Source organism: Ambystoma mexicanum, chromosome 3p (genome assembly GCF_040938575.1).
Source record: "Ambystoma mexicanum isolate Mex_15411 chromosome 3p, UKY_AmexF1_1, whole genome shotgun sequence".
NCBI classification, from domain to species: domain Eukaryota; kingdom Metazoa; phylum Chordata; class Amphibia; order Caudata; family Ambystomatidae; genus Ambystoma; species Ambystoma mexicanum.
In genome coordinates, this window is record NC_090925.1 from 888074989 (window position 1) to 888098429 (window position 23441).

General features: G+C 48.3%; 1 protein-coding gene across 1 annotated transcript in view; it reads right to left on the reverse strand.

Moving 5' to 3' along the window:
• The window catches only part of SAMHD1 (SAM and HD domain containing deoxynucleoside triphosphate triphosphohydrolase 1), a 697568-nt gene that overhangs the window by 226973 nt on the left and 447154 nt on the right, over nucleotides 1-23441 (reverse strand). Inside the window, exon 11 of the mRNA XM_069652117.1 lies at nucleotides 15436-15551. Within this exon, the coding sequence (XP_069508218.1) occupies nucleotides 15436-15551 (116 nt within the window). The remainder of the gene's footprint in view (nucleotides 1-15435; nucleotides 15552-23441) is intronic.

Here is a 23441-nt window from a genome sequence, read left to right on the forward strand (position 1 = left end):
CCATATACATTTTATATCTCACAAGCAGTCCAGGTTAGATCTTTCCCAGCTATAACGATAACTGAAGTAGGACTTATCGTGGACAGTTAGAACCACAGACTCTAGGTTAGATAGCACAGGGAAAGTAAACCCTAACGTTATACTTTACTGAATGACTAAGTTATTCTAGGTAGGCAACAACTTAATGCAGGATTTTTCTGGACAGGCTAGAATCAAGTCAGGGGAAGCAAGACCCAGTTGGGAAACACTCATAGGACTATCCTAACAGGACTAATCTAGTGATACCAACAGATGGAGGACACCCATACAATTACCCTGCAGGAATAAACTGGTGAAACCAACACTTTACTTTTGGGAAGAGGGACAACCTAATCACAGCAGAGTAAAATACCTTCCGATCTACTTTCTATTAGAATGGCAAAACAGTTTCTAAGGAAAGACAAGATGTTAACCATACTTTTAAGAATAGAGCAGCACACTTCCAAGGCAAGTAAGAACTGTTGTCACTGTTCACTCTTAAAATTAGTTACCAACCAACTCTTTACAAGTAATTAACTTTTAAATACTTATTTTCTTTTCTAGGCAAAAGTCCCAATCCCTTCAAAGTCGTTCCCTTATTCTTGGAGTATGAGTATTATCAGTGGCAGAAGGGGGATCACTAGGACTAATGACCAACAGGCAGTGTCAGAATAGGTTCTTTAGTAGCAAAAAAGTCAGAGTTCCTTAGGAAAACTGGGCAAACAGGAGTACTTTACTTCTGATTTAGAAGAGGGACCAGGAGCTTCGCTGAAGACACCCTAGCAGGATTTTAACAGTGTGACTGGGTGTACTGGATGAGAGGCCTCCCCATCACAGAAAACAACTCACAGCTACACATACATCCTAACAGGCTTAAGGTAAGTACATACCCAAGCCAACACAGTACCTCAGCATTGAAGATTTTGTAGCAGGGGGACTTCCGGGTCTGCAGCCAAATACCAGTCAGTGGATTCCTTGTCGTGGTGACTGAAAACAAGACCTCAGAAGGAACTTTGTAGCAGGGATCAATGAAGAAGGCTCTAGGCATGGTTTTCGTGGGTGAATGCGGTTCTGCGGATTTGGCGCCTTTCAAGGAGCACAAGACAGAAAATCGCGGTTTATTTTGTCATTGTTGCAAAGGTCCAGCACTCTGTTGAGGGGACTTTTCAGACTCGATGTGTGTCTCTGGAGATCCACCAGGATGCCCACCAAGTTTCAGCAAGATTCGGAAGACCGTGCACCACACAGTGGCTCGAGGTCCCAGAGTATTGGGGTATTGTATTGCAGCAACGCAAGGTCGCAGCAACACGTGGGATTGCTCAAAATGCAGGTCTTAAGTCTAGGGGGTTTCACTAGGCTCTGGGTCAGGGTCGTCGTTTTCGGTGTCCCCAGGTCAACTGGAAGGAAGGGCTACAGCATGCTCCAGTTACACAGCAGGCTCTCCGGTCGCTGGAAATCGTTTCAGCCGCTTTTCCTTCATCATCCTCTTCGGTTTCGGTTTAAGTGGTCGACTTTTCTTAAGCTCCCAGGTTCGCAGTATTTATCATCAGGAACTACAGCACAACCTCTGCATTTTACAAGAAGGGGCGGTCTGGTTGTCCAATAAGGACAGCCAGCCCCCCACTGGGATTTGTCCCCATTCAGTCAAGGTGGATGACAAAGGGTTGTGGAGTTTTGGACTCTTCCCTCGCTTCCTGCCCTCACAGACTGGAGCCTGGGCAGAGAGTCCAGGGGACTCCCACCAAAGATAAAGATCACACAAAGGAATTTCCTGCCCTGGGTGTCTGGGGAAGGAACAAGAAACGTCAAGAAACACTAAAATGGTGAAAAAAGAAGGGGCCATTTTTGTAAAATGAGCACCCTTGGGTGCCTTTACTGCAGCTGTGAACACAGCCCGCGGTAAAGGTGCACCAAATTAATACAAGGTATCACTGCCACCAGCCATTGAAGGTAAGCTTGTCCCTGTAACAGAATTGTTACAGTTTTAGTGTGAAAGGGGATACATTTTATCTCCCCAGCACTCCAAATAAGGTGGGGAGTGCTGGCTTCAAAGAATAAAATGTAAAAGAGATCCAAAGATCCTTTCAACCCTTGGTAACTGTAGTTCACCCAAGGTTAGCAAAAGAAAGTTAAAAGGGGAGCCCCTCGGGCAACCCAGCAACAGGCACCTATTGACAATAAGTTGTTAAAGAGGATAACTTTAAAAAGACACCATGGAGAGTCACAAAAATGACACCCATAAAAAGATTTAAAGATTCTGCGAGTGTGGAAAATGTTTCCCACTCACTGAGGTATTAAGGAAAAATATCCCACTAGTAAAGCAAAAAGTTCTGGAGTTGAACAGGTAAGAAAGAATTACCAGTTCTGCAGTTTAACACGCTTCTCCACAGAATACACTTTTTACAGTCCTTGTCCGGCGGTGCTTCGCCCGTGGACAAGGGTACCCCTGCTCTTTTCCTAGTCGTTACCACTAGGGAATCTGGAGTGGCATGTCCCCGGATGTAGAGTGGGTCTGTAGGCGAGGGGCAAAAAAGCTTCTCAACCCGTGGGTTCACTGCCCTGGTCTGCGATGGTTTCAGCAAAGAAGGGGAGATATGCCATTTGATTGAGTTTAACAGAGGTATCGTCAGGCTTGAAGATGGTTTCTCTTTCAAAATATCTTTCACGAAGTCGGTGTCTTGCACCGCCTCTTGCGTGGCAATCTGAAAGTGTTCTGCCGCTTTCTTCAGGATAGCATTGAATGCCATCTGGTCATCGACAGGAGATGCCTGCCTTACAAGGGGAGAAGCGGGAGTATCTATGCACAATGCGTCTGTGTTAAGCAAGATTGCATGCAGTACTCTTTGGGTGCACTACAACAACCACGACCTCCTGGAAATAGGAACCCAACCTTTGGTATAAGTCTGTACTACACAGGTTGGTAGCATAATTGAGCAGCCAGGCTCATCTCAAGAGGGGTCAATGTGAGCCATAGGAGAGTTGCACAGAGATTCACAGTGCAGTGACAAGTATTCAAATAAACTCTTACACACTAGGTTTCCTGATTAAACAATGATGTGCAAGCCTTCTTCAGAAGGGGCAATATAATAGTAACATACAAATACACTCCAAAAAACACTAATATTTCTAAATCAGTAAGTACTCTTTTGGGATGGCACACAGACACTTCCTACACCCTAAGGAGACTTTAGTAACTGGGACACTGGATGTTAATATATTACTGTTGGCATTTAGAATCAGATTTAAGAGTTTGTCAAAGAGAAAGGTTATTAGGACAAAACAAGAGATCTCACAAATATTCTCAAAGCAGGTAAGTACTTTTGAAAACCCCCACAATGCAAAGTTAGTCAACCCCTTACGGGAAGGAAGACCAAACACAATGTCAGAGGGAAGAAGAGTCATTCAGGGAGGCTAGGCTAGTCAATTGGGCAAAAGTCTAGGTGAGCTGAAGCACTTCTCAGAGGTAGGTAAAAATCTTAGACTTTACAGTACTTTTGGTTAGAAGAAAAGGGCTTTGGCTGTCTTCTGTTCCTGTGCAGCTCTGCAGATCTCGTCTTCCTGGACCTCAGTCGTGGGGACAAGAGGGATGACGTCTGGAGGACTCCTGCACTGCAACGGGACGATCGGCGACAGAAAAAGACCAACTTCTATTCAGTGGCACTTTGCGGTTTCAGCTCCTTGCGTCTAAGCAAATAGCAACACTGCGGACTCTTGGCTGTCGAGATGGGCTTTCCTTGCATCTGAGGTCCAGCACTCTGTTGAGGTGGCTCAGGTCAGTCCTGCTTCCTGGGAGTCAGGAGGATCTTCCTGGAGCTCTTGGCCAACTTAAAAGCAATGTATGCAAACTGGTGCTCCTCTCCCTGGCTATTCGGTTCCAGCAGCAACTGCAGTGGAATTTCAACCAGCTCCGAGAGGCTGGCCAGATGGCTTACTTTGGAGTTGATTGGTCCCACCAACTCAAGGGGTCGATGCGTATTCGGAGCTTCAGCACAGCAGCAGTGCTTCACCGGGCAAACAAACGGTCCAAGAGTTGCAGCAGGCGTCTCTTCCAAGTTCTTCAGATTCCTTAGTCCATTGGTCAACTCTGCCTTCTAAGCCAAAAAGCCTCGCCTTTTATGCAGGTTTCTCCCATTCATTCCAGCCCAGCTGTCAGTCGCCCAGCAGGGTGGCTGTCCTTACCGGACAGCCAGCCGGCCAATCACCTAAGAGTGCACTCCTATCTCCTAGTAGACTAAGCGCAGGGAGATTCGGGCAGCTCCCTCGCTTCCTGCCAGACACCCTGGAGCCAGACCCGCGCTTCACTCGTGAATCCCGCCAAAGGCAAAACCAACAAAGGGACTAAACCTGGTTTGGCACGCAGAGTAAATCTTAAGAAGGACCTTTCCACAAAGAAATGGCAAAAAAAGACGAACGGGGCCATTTTGACAAAAATGGCACCCTTGGGTGCTTTACTGCAGCTGCAAACGCAGTCCACGGTAAATGCACACCACAGTAGTTAAAAGTAAACCACTGCCACCAGCCATTCATCGAGGAAAGGGTAACATAAAAATTGTACCCGAGAAGCTAGACAAAGGGGATACCAAGTAACTCCTCCAGAACCCTATTGTAAGATAGTGTGTGCTGGGTCTAGAAAGTTACAATGTAAGTAAAGTCAATTTCACTTCACTGCTCTTGGAAACAGTAGTTTAGCCAAGAGAAGGTATTTAAACCTTGGGGAAATCTGAAAGACTTCCCTGTGTCACTGCACTGAAGGTGCTGTGTGTTAGGAAGAATTCTCATAAATGTGCCAATTCCTCCCACCTTAGAGCCCTCCAGCTCTTTTGCTAAACTTTGGGACTTTGAACTTTTTAAATCAATGCGTTTTATTCTCGCGTTTTCTTTGGTTATCGAGTTTGACAACTCCATAGGCATCATCTTTTCATGTGTTTCACACAGCACCCTCAGTGCAGTGGCACAGGGAAACCTTTCCAGGTGTTCCCATGGTTTAAATACCTTCTCTGGGATAAACTACTGTTTCCCAGAGAAAGTAAAGTGAAATTGACTTTACTAGTCTTTAAATCCCTAGACCCAGCACACCCTATTTCACAATAGAGTGCTGGAGGGGTTACTTAGTATCCCTTATGTCTAGATACTCATGTAGCAGTCAAATGCTACAGTTTCCTCTCGAAATAGCTGGTGGCAGTGGTTTTACAACGAACTACCAGGAGTTTTCCCGACCGCGAACACCGGTAGCGTTAAATCGCAGGAGCCATGTTTTTCAAGTTGACGTCTGAGCCGCCTTTGTTTAAAAAGGTCCCGGTCTTCTTTTTTCGCCATTTCTTTGTGGAAAGGTCCTTCTAGAGTTTTGCCCTGCCGAACTGAAGACTAGCTTGAAGGGGGCGGCTGCTGCAACTCCTAGACCGTTGGTTTGCCCGGTAAAGACCTGCTGCAGGTCCGAATCGCTAAATTCATCTCGACAGAGAAGCCCTGCAAGGGCGACTTCTCCCTTTGAGTTGGCTGGACCAATCAACTTGACACTAAAGTCACCTGGATACCATTCGCTGAGCTTGTATTTTCCTCAGAGTACTGCAGGAAACCGAAAAACCAGGGAGAGGGACACCAGTTTGTGTGCCTTACTACAGCTACCGGAATTGAAGATTTGTTAAGTGCCAGCTTTGACCAGTCCCAGTGCAGGAGTCCCAACGTCCTCCCTCTTGTCCCCACAACTGAGGCTCCGGAACAGCGAGATCTGCAGGAACTGCCAGAAATAGCAGTCTTCAGCTGCAACTTTCTTCATTTGTAAGGTACTGTGAAACGAGACAGAGTACTTACCTCTCACGGTGAAAGAGCTTGAAACTTTTGCAACTAGCAGGCCTAATCAGCTTGTGACCCAACCTAGGATTCTTTCTTTTACGAACTTCTTCTGAGAACTTTGGCAAAGACTTTTCCGTTTAACTACCAGAACTGCTTTATCCTATACAAGACTTTAGCCCATTGACTTTGGCCTGACGTATTGCATTTAATTCACTCCTCTGGTGAGCTCAAACCATTTGCACTGTCTAAGAGTTACTATTCTTTTTATTAACCTATGCCTTTTTGCTCCTACTTCAAAGTACTCAATGCCATTTTGCTCCTCCAAAGTAGTTTAAATGCCTCAGAAACGTACAGTGTCAAGTACTGAAGTATATTTGCGTGTAATATAGATTGCCTCCTTCTAGTGAATGTTTTATAATTGACTGTGAAATAAAGTGTTTTATCAGGAAACCTTGAGTCTAAGAGTTTATTTGAATACTTGTGATTGTAGACCTCTGCAACATCATAACAGCTCACATTCCCCTCTTGAGATAAGCGTGGCTGCTCAGCTAGCTACCACAAAACTGTAGTGCAGACTCGTACCACAGGTTGGTTTGCTTACACCTGTAGTCCTAGTTGTGTAGTGGTCCCAAAGGGTACTGCATACAAACTCTGCCTAACAGTGTTGCCGACTAGTTCAGTCGCTGTCTTGCGTAAGGTAGGGGAGGTAGATAGGGTTATATCGTTGGGTGTTATCAGTGGCTGTCCATAATGTCGATCTCCTTGGACGAAGTTCACTACAGTGAGCTGGCTACGTGTAGTTAAGAAGGATAGCCACCAACTACAAAATTGTCCTAAAGGGCGTAACCAAGAATCACTGTCAACTTATGAGGCGTGAGCACCTATTCAAAATATCACTCCACAGTAATCAGCCAGTGATTTGTCTCACTCTACAGTCATTTATTTTACATTTTTAAAGTGCTCACACAGCCCATGGGCATCGAGGCGCTGTTACAGAAATGTTTTTGTTTAGTTGCGTAATTGTTTTTTTTGTGTGTGTGTCTTAGTTGCGTATTTATAACGCGCTTAAAAACCCAGAGGTTTATAAGCGCGGACCCGGGGATCGAACCTGTGTTGCTTCGTGTCGTCTTGCTTCCAAGGCGTGCACGTTGCCGCTGAGCTATCTTCCCGGGACATGTAATGTAATGCTTTTCTAGGTGTGAGTTGGTCAGTCACATATGAGCTTCCTGTATAGTGGGACAGAAGACTACAATCAACGATGCAGTTTGGAGTGGGGCGCTGTTAGATTTGATCGTCCTGTGTAGTGGGAGAGAGGCCTACGCCTAACAGGTCAAGTGGTTGTTGTGCTAAACACAGCTATGTTTGAGACACGGGTGACCAAGAGATTACAGTACTGAACACAGCTAGATCTGGGAAACAGGTGACCAAAAGATTACAATGAATCAACACAGCAAGATTTGGGAATCCTGTTTAGTGGAAGAGAGGCCTAGGCCTAACAGGTCGAGTGGGTGTTGTACTAAACACAGCTATGTTTGAGACACAGGTGACCAGAAGATTACAATAAGTAAACACAGCAAGATTTGAGAGTCCTGTAGAGTGGGACAGAGGCAGGGTCGGATTGGCCCCTCGGCCTTTCGGCCTGTGGCTGGGCCGAAATCGTCCCTGGGGACTGGGGGCCGGTTTCTGGCTATGCCTGGGCCGGTTTGGAAGAACACATTTTTTTTTTTTAAAATATGTTTATTTTTTCAAATTTTCTTTTTTTTTTTCTTTTCAAAAAGCCTTTCATCCTTCTTAGGTCAATAAATGAGTACCAACTCAGGTTGGATGATATTGTATGCATATTTGTTCTATAAAAAGAGCTAAGCATAAGTGCTATTCAATAACATTATCATTTGGCCTTGGACGTCTGCTTGGATTTGCAGTAATTTAGTGTACTTAGGAACAATGCTATTTGATGCCACTTCCTGTTTTGTCAAGCGGTGAAAGTTTGTGTTTCATCGCTTCCCAGGATGTTACTTTGGAGTGGGGTCAAATGACATCACTTCCGGTGATGTCAGCAGAGGTCAAGGGTTGTGAGGCGAGGGGTGGGCCACTTTTTTGAGGCGAGGGGTGGGCTACTTTTTTTGGGTGATCGGGCCTATTTCTTGTCCCAGTCCGACCCTGGAGAGAGGCCTATGCCTAACAGGTCAAGTGGGTGTTGTACTGAACACAGGTGACCAGAAGATTACAATAAATAAACACAGCAGGATTTGAGAGTCCTGTGTAGTGGGAGAGAGGCCTAAACCTAACAAGTCCTCGTTGTACTAAACACTGTTTTGTTTAGTAGTGTGATGTTGAGGAAGGTAGTAGAGGTGTTAATTATTATTAGGTGTTTTAGATAGGTTTGATAATTGTTCTATGCTTCCAGGGTAGAGTAATTGCCCTACTCCTCGCCTATACCTACCTTACTAGTCCTGGTCGTTGCTGGTTGACGGCTTGCCCTGTGGACAAAGGCTGACACTTTCCAGAGCTGCTTCTGTTTGAGCCGCCCTTTGCCTTAGGGCCCTTTGCCTTAGGGCCCTTTGCCGCTGGGGCTTCCGGGCAGAGGGCTGCCCTAGGAAGGTCAGTTGTAGCTTGGGCAACACGGGCCCACATCCCAATCAGAGCAAGGGAGGCGGGCCGGAAGGTACGAGGGATCGGAGGCAGGAAGAGGGTGTGGGGTGGGGGAGGGAGGGTAAGGGGAGCTTCAAGGGCCTAGGGGCCTTTTTACAAATAAAAAATGGGCACAAATCCTAACTGGGAGCAGGGCTCCTGCAGAATCTCGCTGCACTTCCTCCTTGTTGGGAAGAGAGGAGACGGTACAACACAGGTTGCTAGACCCTGGCGACACAGGGCCACGGCCCAATCAGAGCAGGGGAGGCGGGTCAGGAGGTAGGAGAGATCAGAAGCTGGAAGACTATATGGGGTGGGGGAGGGATAGCAAGGGGAGCTTCAGGGGCCTGGGGGCCTTTTTACAAATTAAAAATGGGCACAAATCCTAACTGGGAGCAGGGCTCCTGCAGGCAGTCACTGAGTTTCCACCTCACCTACACAGACAATTCCTACACCCTAGGGCGACTTTAGTAACTAGGATACTTTAGACATTAATATACTACTGCTGGCATTTAGAATCACACTTAAGAGTTTGTCAAAGAGAAAGGTTATTATGACACAAGAGATCTCACAATTATTCTTAAAGCAGGTAAGTACTTTTTGTAAACTCCCCCAATGTAAAGTTAGTTAACCCTTTCCTGGAAGAAAGACCAAACACATTCAAGGAGGGAAGAAGAAGAATCATTCAGGGAGCAAGGGTAAGCCAAAGCCAATTGAGCAAAAGTCTATATGAAACTGAAGCACTTCTCGGAGGTAGGTAAAAGTCTTGAAATGTTTTTTTAGAAGTCTTTGTAGAAAAGAAGAACTCAAAGTAGGGCCACAAGCTGTTTGGTCTTGTGAAGTAAAGAACCTATCAGAAACTTGTTAGGGAGAATTCTCAGAAATGTGCTAATTCCCTCCACCTTAGGAGACCCCCAGCAACTTTGCTGGATTTTGAGCACTTGATTTTTTTTTTTAACCTGTAGAGAGCGCGACTCTTTTTCCCACTTTGGTTGTGGAGTCTGACAAACTCCATAGGTATCATTGTTAGGCAAGGTTTGTATGCAGTACCCTCTGGGACCACTCCACACAACTCTGACTACAGGTATAGGAAACCCAACCTTTGGTAGAAGCTTGTACTACACAGTTTTGGTAGAGTTTTGAGCAGCCAGGCTTATCTCAAGAGGGGTCAATGTGAGCTGTAGTGGTGTTAGAGATTTACAGTTACAGGTATTCAAATAAACTCTTTAACACTAACATTTCTCGCATAATAAACAATTATTAATTTATCAGTCAGAGTAAGGCTTCTTCAGAAGGGAGCAATATAATAGTAAAACACAAATAACCTTCAATACTGTACACTTAGTTTGTAAATCAGTAAAGACGCTTTTTGGATTGCCCACAGACACAACCTACACCCACAGGTGACTTCAATAGTTAGGGTGCTGGGGACATTAATATCTTACTGTTGGCATTTAGAATACTCTTAGAAGTTGGCAAAAGGCAAGGGTTATTAGAACAACAAGACAGGGACTCCATCTCACCAAAATGCCAGGGGGCGTGGAAGTGACATCACATGACCCTTGACCCCCCCTGATGACATCACAGGAAGTGATGTAAGTTGAACCCACCCCAAATTAATATCGCGGGAAGCGATGGAACACGACCTTTCACCCATTGACAAAATAGGAAGTGGCATCACATAGCATTGTAAACTACGAAAGATATGGTTACGATATCACTATAATGTGATGTCCATTTCATACAAGAATGGATCGCCATATGGATCGTTAAGATCAGTGTGTGTAGGCCCATATTACCAAATTACTGTGAATGCAAGCAGATGTCCATGACAAAATGATAATGATGTGTTATTGTAAAGCACTTACGCTTAACGCTTTTATGTATAAAAGAAATACACCCAATATCACCCAACCTGTGTTGGTACTCATTTACCGACCTCAGAAGGATGAAAGGCTGAGTTGAGGCGTTTAATGTTAATGTAAAGGACATTTGTACCGCGCACTATCACCACCGTAGTGGTCCCCTGGCGCTCTGGTGGCTCTGAAAAAAGGGGAGGAGAGGGGGTGGGTTAGTGGGAATAAGCTGGAAAAGTGCAAGAGAGCAGTGATGTACTGTTGGCAGCCTCAGCCCGGTGGGTCCGTTGGCTGGGCTTGGGGTGTTTTATGGTCCGTAGTCGTCGTGTGCTGTTGAGCAAGTCTATGTGTGGTTTGTTTTGTTGTTGCATTGTTGTGAAGTTTGTGCGGATTGCTGCGTTTTAGGCTTGTGGTTGTGTTTGGTTATAGTTTGAGAGGTGTATGCAGAGGGATGGAATTGTTAGTTGGTTGGTTAGTTGGCATTGCTGTCCTTGCAATTGTGGGATTCCATCTAGGTGCTGTACATGCCAACAGTCACATTTCTATCTAGATGCCGCGTAAGCTAAAGTTCAGAATTCCATACTAGAGTGGCACATGCTAACAGTCACATTTCTGTCTAGATGCGACGCAAGCTAGGGTTCAGAATCCTGAGTGTGGTGCATGCCGACAGTCACATTTCTGTCTAGATGCGACGCAAGCTAGGTTCAGAATTCTAAGTGTGGTGCATGCTAAGAATCACATATGTTAACAATCACATTTTTTAAATTCCATCTAGGTGTGGCATATGCTAACAGTCATATTTCTGTCTAGATTTGGCGCAGACTAAACTTGAGAGTTCGTCTAGGTGTGGCACATGCTAACAATCACATTTCTATCTGGATGCCGTGTAAGCTAAAGTTCAGAATTCTATACTAGAGTGGCACATGCTAACAGTCACATTTCTGTCTAGATGCGACGCAAGCTAGGTTCACAATTCTAATTTAAGAATAGACTAAATCAGTGACTCACCCCCTGAAGTGTGCCTGAAGTAAACCTTTAATGAGTCTAGCAATTATTGTATAGAATTCCAGAAAGACACATTTGGTATTCCTATTCTTATTTAGGGTCACTGCTGAAAGTGTTACACTTGTGGTACTCCTGTTCTTATTTTTCGTATTTTTTTTAAGGGGCCTGAACAAGAAAGCCAGCCATGAGCCACACGGTGCTGGTCACAGCACAAGAGCTTGAATTACACCCAAAAAAATCATCATAAAAAAAAAAAGAAAGTATTTTTTTTTTTTATATAGAGGTCGCAAGGGAGACCACAGAGGTCGCAAGGGAGACCTCAGAGGTCGCAAGGGAGACCTCAGAGGTCGCAAGGGAGACCTCTGGCGGCCCCTAAAGGATGTCCCTGCAACAAGAGACCACAAATATTCTTAAGCAGGCAAATACTTTTGGATTCTCCAAGAAGAGTCATGCAATGCAATAGGCTAAGTCTTGTATAGGATGAAGCACTTCTGGTAAGTAAATGAAAAAGTCTTTGCACAAGTTCTTCGAGTCTCTGATGAAAAGAAGAATTAAATGTAGGGCCACAAGCTGATTAGACTTGAGTTGTAGAGGTTTCAAGCACTCTACAGTAAGAGGTAAATTCTTAGACTTTTACAGTACCTTAGAAATGAAGAAAAGATGCAGCTGAGGACTTCTGTTCCTGTGCAGCTCTGCAGATATCACGGTTCCTGAGCCTCAGTCTTGGGGACAAGAGGGAGGACGTCGGAAGACTCCTGCAATGCACTGGGACGGTCAAAACTCGCAACCAGCAAACTTCACTTTCAGTGGCTGTTCAGTGTTTCAGCTCCAAGTCCAACACAAATAGCAACACTGCAGTTCCTGGCTTTTGAGATGGACTTTCCTTGCTTCTGGGGTCCCACGCTCTGTTGAGGGGGCCCAGGCTCGGTCAGTCCTGCTTCTTGGGAGTCCTCTCCCTGGCTATACGGAGCAACTCTGTGGAAATTCAACCAGCTCTGAGGTGGATGTCCAGGTAGCTTACTTTGGAGTTGATTGGTCCCACCAACTCAAGGGGAGAAGTCGTCCTCGCAGGGGCTTCTCTGTCAATACGAACTTGGCGTTTCGGCACTGCAGCAGGGCTTTACTGGGCAAACCAACGGTCCATGAGTTGTAGCAGGCGTCCTCTCAAAGTTCTTCTTCAGTTCCTTCTTCCAGTGGTCGACTCTGCCTTCCAAGCCAAAAGACTCGCCTTTTATTCAGTTCTCTCCCATTCATTCCAGCCTAGCTGCCCCTCACCCGGCAGGGTGGCTGTCCTTGCCGGACAGTCAGCCGGCCAATCACCACAGAGTGCATTTGGGTCTCCTAGGAGACTCGGCACAGGGAGTTTCAGGCACCTCCCTCACTTCCTGCCTACCCCAGACACTCTGGAGCCAGAGGCAGGCTTCATTTGTGAATCCCACCAAAGGCAAAATGAACAAAGATCAGCCCTAGTTTAGCATGCAGAGAAAATCTCAAGAAGGACGTTTTCACAAAGAAATGGCGAAAAAAGAAGACCAGGGGCCATTTTGACAAAGATGGCTCCCATGGGTGCTTTACTGTAGCTGAGAACGCAGCCCGCGGTAAAGGCACACCATTTCCTGGACTCTACCCTTTCCATGGATAAACAAGTCAGCTAGATCACGTCTTCAGCAGCATTCACAACTAAAATCATTAATGCCATCAAACCTCACCTCTCATTCAAAAACCACCTCAATATTGCAAGAGCCACCATAAGCGCAAAATTAGACTACTGTAATGTCCTCCTTCTAGGTACCTCACACAAAAACATTAATAGACTACAAATAACCCAAAACAACGCTCTCAGAGCCGCTCTCAGCATCCCTAAGAGAGCATATTTCTCAGGCTAGACAAGACGCTCATTGGCTCCCCATTAAAGAGCGCATTCTTTTCAAGGCTCACACAATCACTCACAAATGCCTATCACAATCTGCACCCCCTTATCTCTCCGAACGAATTCACCAACCACCCACCATCAGACCCAAACGTGACTTATACTCACACCAACTCAAAATCCCTGCCTTTAACAGAGTCAAAGCAGGAGGCTCTAGTTTTGAAGTGCTAGCAACAAAATCCTGGAACGCACATTCGCTCAGACTTAGGAAAGAAACCTCTCACATGGCCTTCAGAAAGGCCTTGAAAACCATTATTTTTAAGTAGACCGTACTCTCTCTCGCTGTTATGCCTTATAACCTTACTACTTTACTGTATAACATGTATGCTAACCAAAAAGTACTTAACATGTAAACTGCATGCATGTAACAGATACACGTTATGCTTAACCTAATACCAAGACTTGCTCCCATGTAACCAGCACCTAAGTAAATATTCTTGTAACAGCGCCATGATGCCCGAGGGCTGTTGTGCACTTTATAAATGGAAATAAATAAAATAAATGGTAGTTCAAACAAAACCACTGCCACCAGCCATTCAAGAGAAAAGGGCAACAAAAACATTTTACATGAGAAGCAAGAGAAAGGGGATACTAGATAACCCCTCCAGCACCCTATTCTAAGATAGTGTGTACTGGGTCTAGAAAGTTACAAATGTAAGTAAAGTCAATTTCACTTTACTGCTCTAGGAAACAGTAGTTTGTCCAAGAGAAGGTATGGTGCTGTGTGACACAATGTAAAAGATGATGCCTATAGAGTTTGTCAGACTCCACAACCAAAAGAAACAGAGTTCAAAATCACATTAAAATACGAGAGTGGGAAAAAGGGTCTCACTCTCTCCAGGTTAAGAAATTTGAGTCCTCAAAATCCAGCAAAGTTGCTGGGGGTCTCTAAGATGGAGGGAATTAGCACATTTCTGAGAATTCTCCCCAACATCCGTCCTCTACAACTCTTCTAGAAAAGGACTGCAAGACTGGTCAATGGCCTCAAGCGCAGGGATCGCATCTCTCCAGCTCTGAAATCCCTTCACTGGCTCCCACTGCCGGGAAGGATTAAGTTTAAGACCCTTTGCATTGTCCACAAGGATTTCTGAGGCCTCGGACTACACTACCTCCAACTCTCTCTTCCTAAATATCTGTCTTCTCATGCTCTCCGCTCTTCCACCTCCAACTCTCTGATGGTCAGTCGCCTTTCCAAGCAGAGAGTTGGGGGCAGATTTTTTTTCTGCTGGGGCCTCCCTCTGGAACAGCCCCCCTGTCTCTATAAAACTTGAGCAGAACCATCTCTGGTTCCGGAAGCAACTCAAGATCTTTCCCTTTGCCTTCTCTCTTCCTCTCCCTTGCTGATCACCCGACTGTTGCATGCACTCCTCACCTGGTCACCCTCTGAATTTGGGCCAAGGCCCCTGCCTGTCCAGCTGCAACCCTGCACTGCCTTTTGGCTCCCTTGCACTTGTGATCTGTAACTGTAACCCTACAGTCCTCTGTCTTGCACTTATTGACACCTGCTGGCTAAACATATGAGAAGCCGCGCTTGCCACCCGTTGGTTGCACGCTTGTTCTCCTTTGTCCCACACTTCTCCATCCTCCCCTACCCTCAGCACTTCTCCCTTGCCTGCTCTGGCACGATCTGAATCACACAAGGCCTAGTAAGATCGTTTTGGCCTCTGTTTCCCCTTCCTTGTCACGTCACACCCAGAAACACTTGTGTACAGGCGCATTTCAAATACCATATCATATCAGTAAAAGGGTCTATTACATTACATAGGAGCCCTTGACAAAACCAAGATACCATCTATGAACCGTAGCACTGGATAAGGTGATTATCTATAGCGTGAGTGAGCTATGCTGCAAAAAACTTTAAGCAAACAGGTTTTAATATTGCAATACAATATTTTAATGCTCTCTAGGCTGTTGCTCCACAGGGAATTGACTTGGGTTCAGGGTAATAATTATTGAAAGAAAAGAACAGAATGCCAAATCTTTATCATAAAACACAAAGAAAATAAAACAAGGTAATAGAATATGAAAACTTTCAATTCCATAGCTCAGGGCGAAGACTACAGGGCAAATAAATACAAAACCCTCCCAAAAAGAAAATGTATCTTTCTTTTTTCACCAGCATAATGTCAGCTTTAGGATGCATATTTGCCCCTTTTTGCACAATATTAAAGCCAAACCAGTTGGGAGGAAATTGGTGCTTACCGGTAAGTTTGGTGTATGCCTCCATGTCTTCTATTGCTGTAGAAATAGAAAATTGTTTCCCATTTGCTCCCTCTATCTTGATGTATGGGTCAGCTTTCAGCAAGGCATCTGTAATCCTGTGCAAAGGATGCATTGTGTTACTATTGTGTGTTTGGAAGGAAGCAAGACAAACTGCTACACAGAACAATCTCTCATACTTGTAGCCTTTCACTGTCGGTCAAAATTCAGGGTGGTGAGCTTGCCACACCATCCCATAGTGAACTGCAAGTCACAAATGTTATGTCATTTTCTGAGCCAAGTATTTGAACTTTAAGTAGAAATAATGTTGCCAAAACAGCACAAGTAGGGTGAAATTCACGACGCTGCAGGTGATGGCGATCACACAGCAGACAACAATCGCCAAACCGGCCAGAACAGGGAATCGGTTTAACAAGGGTTTTATTACTAACCGTGTTCAAAATTAGGCAAAATAAACAAATCATGCCTTAAACTGAAAGTGGTCAGGATGTTTCTTTGTTAGGCAAAATTTGTATGCAGTACCCTTGGGGACCACTACACACAACTAGGACTAATGTGGTAAGCAAAACCAACCTTTGGTATAAGTCTGTACTACACAGTTTTGGTAGCATTGCTGAGCAGCTAGGCTCATCTTAAGAGGGGAACGTGAGCAGTAATGATGTTACACAGAGGTCTACAATCTCAAGTATTCAAATAGACTCTTACACACAAGGTTTCTTGGTAAAAACACTTATTATTTCACAGTCAGTTATAAAACATTCACTAGAAGGAGGCAATCTATATCACACAAAAATATACTTCAGTACTTTACACAGTACGGTTCTGAGGAATTTAAACTACTTTGAAGGAGGAGCAAAAAGGTATTGGTTAATAAAAAGAATATTACAGTTACTCGTTGACGGTGCAAATGGTTTGAGTGCACCAGAGGAGCCAATTCAATGCAAGGAACAAGTTACTTACCTGTAACTGTTGTTCTCCAGCATGGGTCTGGCATGGATTCACATGCTCATGAATATTCCCTGTCGTCAGGCCGGGAATCCTCGGTATAGAAGAAAAAAAAAATCAGTATCAGTTTCGTTTCTGATCTGTCTTTCTTAGTAGTAACCACTCACTGTTCTCTGGGTCATACTGCCCCCAGCCAATGACTGCCCTCTCCCTACGCCCCGCCTCCGGCAGCCATCCTCAGATTTGGTAGCACGTAAAGTGGCAGTATGACCAAGTGAAGAGCCGCAGAGGGGTAGGCGGGAGGGTTCGCATGTGAATCCATGCCAGACCCATGCTGGAGAACAACAGTTACAGGTAAGTAACTTGTTCCTTCTCCAGCATGGGGTCTGGCATGGATTCACATGCTCATGAATAAGAGAATACATAGCAGTACACACATGTACAACCACGAGAGGTGGCAACAGGCTCAACATTAAGCAATAGAACAACTCAACATTAAGCAACTCTTACCTCCTCACCAGGCTCACCTTAGGCAAACAGGTTGCACAGCACTGCTTGGCCGACCCTGCACTGCTTGGCTGACCCTGAACTCCTCCCTGGAGTCCCGATCGACGCAGTAGAATCTTGTGAAGGTGTGCGTCGACCTCCACATAGCAGCCCTGCAGATGTCCAGCAGGGGCACACCAGACAGGAACGCCGTGGTAGCAGCGATCGCTCTGGTCGAATGGGCTCTCGGACGGCCGGGCAGCTGTCGGTTTGCCAACCGATGACAGTGCATGATGCAGCCGGAGAGCCATCTGGAAATGGAAGTCTTCGAGAGAGCCTTCCCTTGATTCACAGTCCCAAAGTTCACAAACAGTTGCGATGTCTTCCGAAAACTCTTCGTGCGGTCCACGTAGAACTTCAGCGCTGTAGCTATATCCAGCGAGTGCAAAGTCCTCTCAGCCGGCGGTGAAGGGAAAAAAACTGGCAACACCAAGGGCTCGTTGAGGTGGACGTCCGACGGCACGTTGGGCATAACGGATGGGTGTGTCCTCAGCACCACCCTCGTGTCATGAAAAGTCAAGTATGGAGGCTTGCAAGATAGGGCCTGGATCTCTCCCACTTGTCGTGCGGAGGTGATGGCCACGAGGGAAGCTGTCTTCCACGGCAGGAACTTCAAAGGCGCCGAATGCATAGGCTCGAATGGGGCCCCCATGAGCTTGGTCAGCACCACATTAAGCTCCCACGCCGGGGCAGGAGCCTTCACCGGCGGGAATGATCGGAATAGTCCCTTCTTGAATTCTTTCACCAGGCGATGAGACCACAAGGACACCCGTCCCGTCGTCCTGGTATATCGGGAGATTGCAGCCAGATGTATTTTGATGGAAGCGTGAGCCAGTCCAGCTTTGGCCAGCGACAGTAGGTACGGCAGTACTTGAGGGGCCGTAATCCGCAGAGGGTTAATCTTCTGTGCACGGCACCAGACAGAGGACCTCTTCCATTTATGTCCGTAGCCCTTGAGAGTTGAGGACGCCCTGGCCTTTGCAACAACCTCTCTGCAGTCGGCCGGGATGTTGTACCCTCCAAACTCTAGTGTTGCAGGAGCCAGGCGTGCAAGTTCAGTGACTCCGGGTTGTGGTGAAGAATGGCGCCTCCTTCTCTGGAGAGAAGGTCTGTGTCGGTCGGCAGCTTGACTGGTGGGGACGTTGACAAGTCCAGAAGGTCCGGGAACCAGATCTGCCTCGGCCACGCCAGTGCGACGAGGATCATCCTGCACCGGGACCTCTTGAGCTGGTTGATGAGCCGGAGCAGCAACGGCAGCGGAGGGAACGCATAAAGAAATAGGCCGACCCAGGGGAACGAGAAAGCATCGCCCATGCTCCTCGGCTGGGGGAACCTGCTGGCGAACCTCCGGCACTTGGAATTTGCCGCCGTCGCGAAGAGATCAATTTGGGGTTCGCCCCATCGTCGGAAGAGTCGATCCACTTGATCCTGGCGTAGTTCCCACTCTTGGCACGAGCGCAGCTCCCTGCTGAGTGAGTCGACGATCGTGTTTTTTATTCCTGCCAGATGAAGAGGCACCAGAAACATTCCTTGGGCGACGGCCCAATGCCACAGATCCTGGGCTTCCTTGGATAGGGACCTGGTTCCGCCCTGCTTCCGGATGTAGAACATCGTGGTGGTGTTGTCGGTGAAGATCCTCACCACCTTGCCATTGAGGGACGGAAGAAAAGACCTGAGGGTCCAGAACACCGCGCGGAGCTCCAAGATGTTGATGTGGAGAGACTTCTCCTCCGGGAGCCAAAGGCCTCTCGCGTGAAGATCTCCGGAGTGTGCTCCCCAACCTTCCAGGGAGGCGTCCGTCGTCACCGTCACCTGGTGAGCTGGGGTCTGAAAGTCCGTGCCCGCCGACAGATGGGCGCGGGTAGTCCACCACCGGATAGCCTGACGGAACGTCTCGTTGAGACGGATCCTGTCCTCGAAGCTGCCCGTTGACTGGATCCAGCGGGCGTCGAGGAACTCCTGTAAGGGTCTCATCCGAAGCCTGCAAAGGCGCACCAGATAAATGCAGGAGGACATTATCCCGAGGAGGGACTTGATAGATCTTACCCTGGCCATGTCCGTTGCCAGCAGACGCTGCACTTTGCCCAGAATGGTCCTGGTCCTTTCCTTTGACGGCGAGGCCAGCCGCGCCACTGTGTCGAGCTTGGATCCCAGAAACAGGGCGACTTGCGACGGAACCAGGTGGGATTTCGGAAAGTTGGAGAATCCCAGGTCTGTGAGCAGCTGGACGGTCTTTGCAGTGTGCTCCACGGCGAGCTCCCTTGTCCTTGCCCGGATGAGCCAGTCGTCCAGGTAGGGGTAGACGTGGATCCCCTGTAGGCGCAGCCGCGCCGCCACCGGTGCGAGGCACTTGGTGAACACCCTGGGTGCCGACTTCAATCCGAACTGGAGGGCTTTGAACTGGTAGTGCCGCCCTTGGACCACGAACCTGAGGAACTTTCGGTGTCTTTTTAGAATGGGGATGTGGAAGTACGCATCCTCCAAGTCCAACGACGACAGGAAATCGCCCTCCTCCAGCTGTCCCAGCACATGCTGGAGGGTGACTATACGGAACCTCTGTGCCTTGATGTACTTGTTCAGTCGTCGTAGGTCCAGGATGGAGCGCCATCCTCCGGTCTTTTTTTACGAGGAAGTACCTTGAGTAAACTCCGGAGCCCCGAAGCCTCTTTGGGACGAGCTCGATGGCACCCTTCTTGAGCATCGCCCTTACTTCCAACAGTAGTTGAGGGACGTGATTTTCCTTCCTGGCCACGGGTGGAACGCGAGGGCACTTCTTCTGAAACTCGAGGGCGTGCCCTTGGGCCAGGGCGTCCAGCACCCAACGGTCGGTGGAGATGGACTCCCACACGCTGACGAACCTCGCCAGCCGGCCTCCCACCGGGGTGCTTCGGCGGGGGCCCGACCCCACGGTCGGTTCAATCTTGTTTGGAGGCCGCCTTGCCTCCTTGACCCCCTTGTCGACGACGACGGGCACCCCTGTAGGCTTCCTGGGACGAAGATATTGCCGCTTGGCGGTAAGTGGAGGAGCCACTGCCGGATCCCTTGGAGGCACCTTGTCTGCCTCCGGAGCTCCGAAAGGACGGCCGTCGTTGTTGGAGCACTCCCAGTGCCCGGGCAGTCTGTGTCTGTCTTGATGGCCTGAAGGGACTCATCAACCGCCTTCACAAACAGGTTGTTCCCCTCGAAGGGCATGTCCAAAACCTTGGTTTGTACGTCCTGGCGGAAATCCGTGGCCTTGAGCCATCCTCGTCGTCTCAAACAAACGCCGTTGCCCAACTGACGGAAACCGGTGTCGGCGATGTCCGTTGCCACCATGATGGCGTGGTCCGAAGCAATCTCCCCATCTCCCCCTCCTGTAGGATTTCAAGGGCCTCAGCCCTTTTCGGCATCCGGAAGGAAGTCTAACAGAGGGGCGATTTTGAACCACAACTCCCTGTCGTAGCGGGCTACGATAGCCAAGGCGTTGGCTGCCTTGATAGTCGTCGCTGCGGATGAGATGATCCGTCGTCCCACCGTGTCCAACTTCCTGCCCTCGCCATCCGGCAGGGAAGTTGATGTCGAGGCCGATGCCCTCCCAGCTTTCTTCTTTACCGCCGCCGAGACGATCGAATCCGGGGTAGGTTGTGCCCGAAGGCACAAGGGGTCAGCGTCGGGGACCCGTTACTTCTTTTCGTACCGGTCCCTCTTTGCCGGCGCCGTGGCAGGGTTCTTGAGGAGGGCGAGCCCCTCATCCCAGATGTCATCAAGAAGCGGTACGGCGAGGACCGTCTTCCTTTTAGCCTTGTGCCGTTGGTATAGGAACCCTTCTTTTTTCTTTTCTTCTGGGCAGAGCTGGATGCCCTGGTAATCATAGCATGAAAGGATCCAATCTCGTCGGGCGGGGACGCCCGAGCAGGGGGCGACGGGGGAAACGTCCAGTCGTCGCCTCAGTCATCATCTGTACCTGTCGTAGCCGGGTCTGTGCCTGTATCATCCCCATGGGTAGTAGACGGGGGGAAGGCAGAGCAGGCCGCAGAGGTGGGAGAGGTGGCGTAGGATGCGTCGTCCTCTTATGCGGTGGGCTTTCCGAAGGTCCTGGCTCCGGTTCCCCCGTCGGGTCCGGCTCAGGTACCTCTGTCGGGGGAAGGGGCAACCTTGTCCTTATCTCAGAGCATAAGGACTGAATTGCTGACAAAATGGCCGCCGAGGTGTCCTGCGGCGCCGGAAACGACGGGCGCGAGGGCTCTTGAGGAGCCTTGTCGGCGACATTGTCGCTCTCGTCGTCGCCCTCGTCGGGATCCCTCCCAATGGGCTAGGCCTCTTCCACGACTTCGATGAGCTCTTCTTCAGAGGTCGTGTCCGTATCCACGATGGCCACCAGCCCCTCCCCCACCTTTTCCAACGAGGACTTTGTGGGGGTCTTCTCAATGGGCTTGAAAGACGACTCCCTCGGCGGTGGCAGGGAGACTCTGGGTCCTGAGGGCGCCTCCACTGGTGTAGCCTCCACAGGCTGAGCCAGGGCTGCGGCGACATCCTCAATCGAGGTTTTAGCAGGGTGAATTAAGGCCATCGTCACCTTCTGGAGGCCTGGGGCCTTCACCGTGGGGGTGAATCTTCAAGATCGACCAAGGCCTCTCCAGAAGCTTCGCCGGGTTCTCGGAATTCCTCTTACCCGAGCCAGAGCGTTGGCTCGTGGTTGATGGCGCCGGGGAGGATGCGTCCTGCCTGGCAGCCAAGGAACCTGACCGTTCGGCGCTCCCGGTGCCCACGGACTCGCGGTGCTTAGCCTTTTGTTGGGCCCCCGTCGCCGGGGCACCCTCACAGGACTTAGAAGACCGCTCGGACTTCTTTTTCTTCTTCTCGCCTGACGGGCTCTTCCCTTCCAGCCAGTTGGCGAGACGGAGGTGGCGATCCTTCATGGTCCGCTCCGACATGTTCCCACAAAACGCAGTCCTTCTCCTTGTGCGTCTTGTCCTCATGGAGACAGTAGAGGCATAACGAATGCTCGTCTTCCTTGAAAACATTCTGAAGCTGGCATCCAGGGCAGGTCCTGAACAGCTTCCCGGGCGTCGAGCTTCCTTTCTCCTGGGCCATGTCCCGAGTAGGCCTCGGAACTTCTGGAATCCTCCAAAAGCGTAACTCGACGAAATCTTCACCCTGGAGGGGCGTAGAAAACTCCGAAACGGATCCCTGTTGATCTGATGTAGAAACGGTGGAGCTTGAGGCTCTATTTAACTGAAAAATGAGAAAAATCTCCTGAAAAAGCGCGAAAACGCAGCAAAAGCTCGAGAGCTACAGCACGAGGACTCCCAACACTTGAACGTGCGGTAAAAATCTGAGGATGGCTACCGGAGGCGGGGCTTAGGGAGAGGGCAGTCATTGGCTGGGGGCAGTATGACCCAGAGACCAGTGATTGGTTACTACTAAGAAAGACAGATCAGAAACGAAACTGATACTGATTTTTTTCTATACCGAGGATTCCCGGCCCGACGGGGAATATTCATGAGCATGTGAATCCATGCCAGACCCCATGCTGGAGAATAGGGTAGGCCAAAGTCAATGGGCTACAGTCTTGTATAGGATGAAGCAGTTCTGGTAGTTAAACGGAAAAGTCTTTGCCAAAGTTCTCAGAAGTAGTTTGTAAAAGAAAGTTTCATATGTTGGGTCACAAACTGACTAGGCCGTGTTGTAAATGAAGAAGGTGGGGATGGTTGTGTTTGGAGCATCTGAATACCGACTAGCTGTGGAGCCAGCACATTTGATCCAGTATGTCTTTATTGTACAAATGTACAAATATACATCAACCAGTTTCTCTTAGATAAATACAGTGGCTCATGGACAGGACATAGTTACAGAGCCAGTGGAGTAACTTTGCAACTTTGCTGAAAATGTTGGGGGGACATGACATCTGAAGAAAAGGTGACCCAGCCAAATGAATGGGGACAACATGGTGCGTTATGAAAGTTGGGGGGGACAAACACTCCCCCACCCTAAAATTGCGCCCATGTACAGAGCAGACCCACCGGCATCCTCATCCTCAGCTCAGGCCCCCAACTGACACTCAGAACATTCACTCACAGATCCACACAACATTCGACTGAGCTGCATTCATGCATCAACATTCTGACATCAAGCACTCCAGGCCAGTGACATACATGACAAGACTACATTACAACAGCCTGCAAGTTGCCAAAGTTTCAAGCACTTTCGCAGTGAGAGACACGTTCTCTCAGTCGGGTTTTCAGAGTACCTTACAATGAAGAAAAATCTGCAGCTGAATACTTCTGTTCCTGCCAGTTCCAGAAGATCTCATTGTTCCTGAGCCTCAGTCGTGGGGACAAGAGGGAGGACTTCGGGGGACTCCTGCACTGCACTGGGACTGGTCGCAAAGCTGGCAACTGGCAACTATCGATTCCTGTAGCTGTAGTAAAGCACACAAACTGGTGTCCCTCTCCCTGGTTATTCGGTTTTCTGCAGCACTCTGAGGAAAATACAACCAGCCCCGAGAATGGTATCCA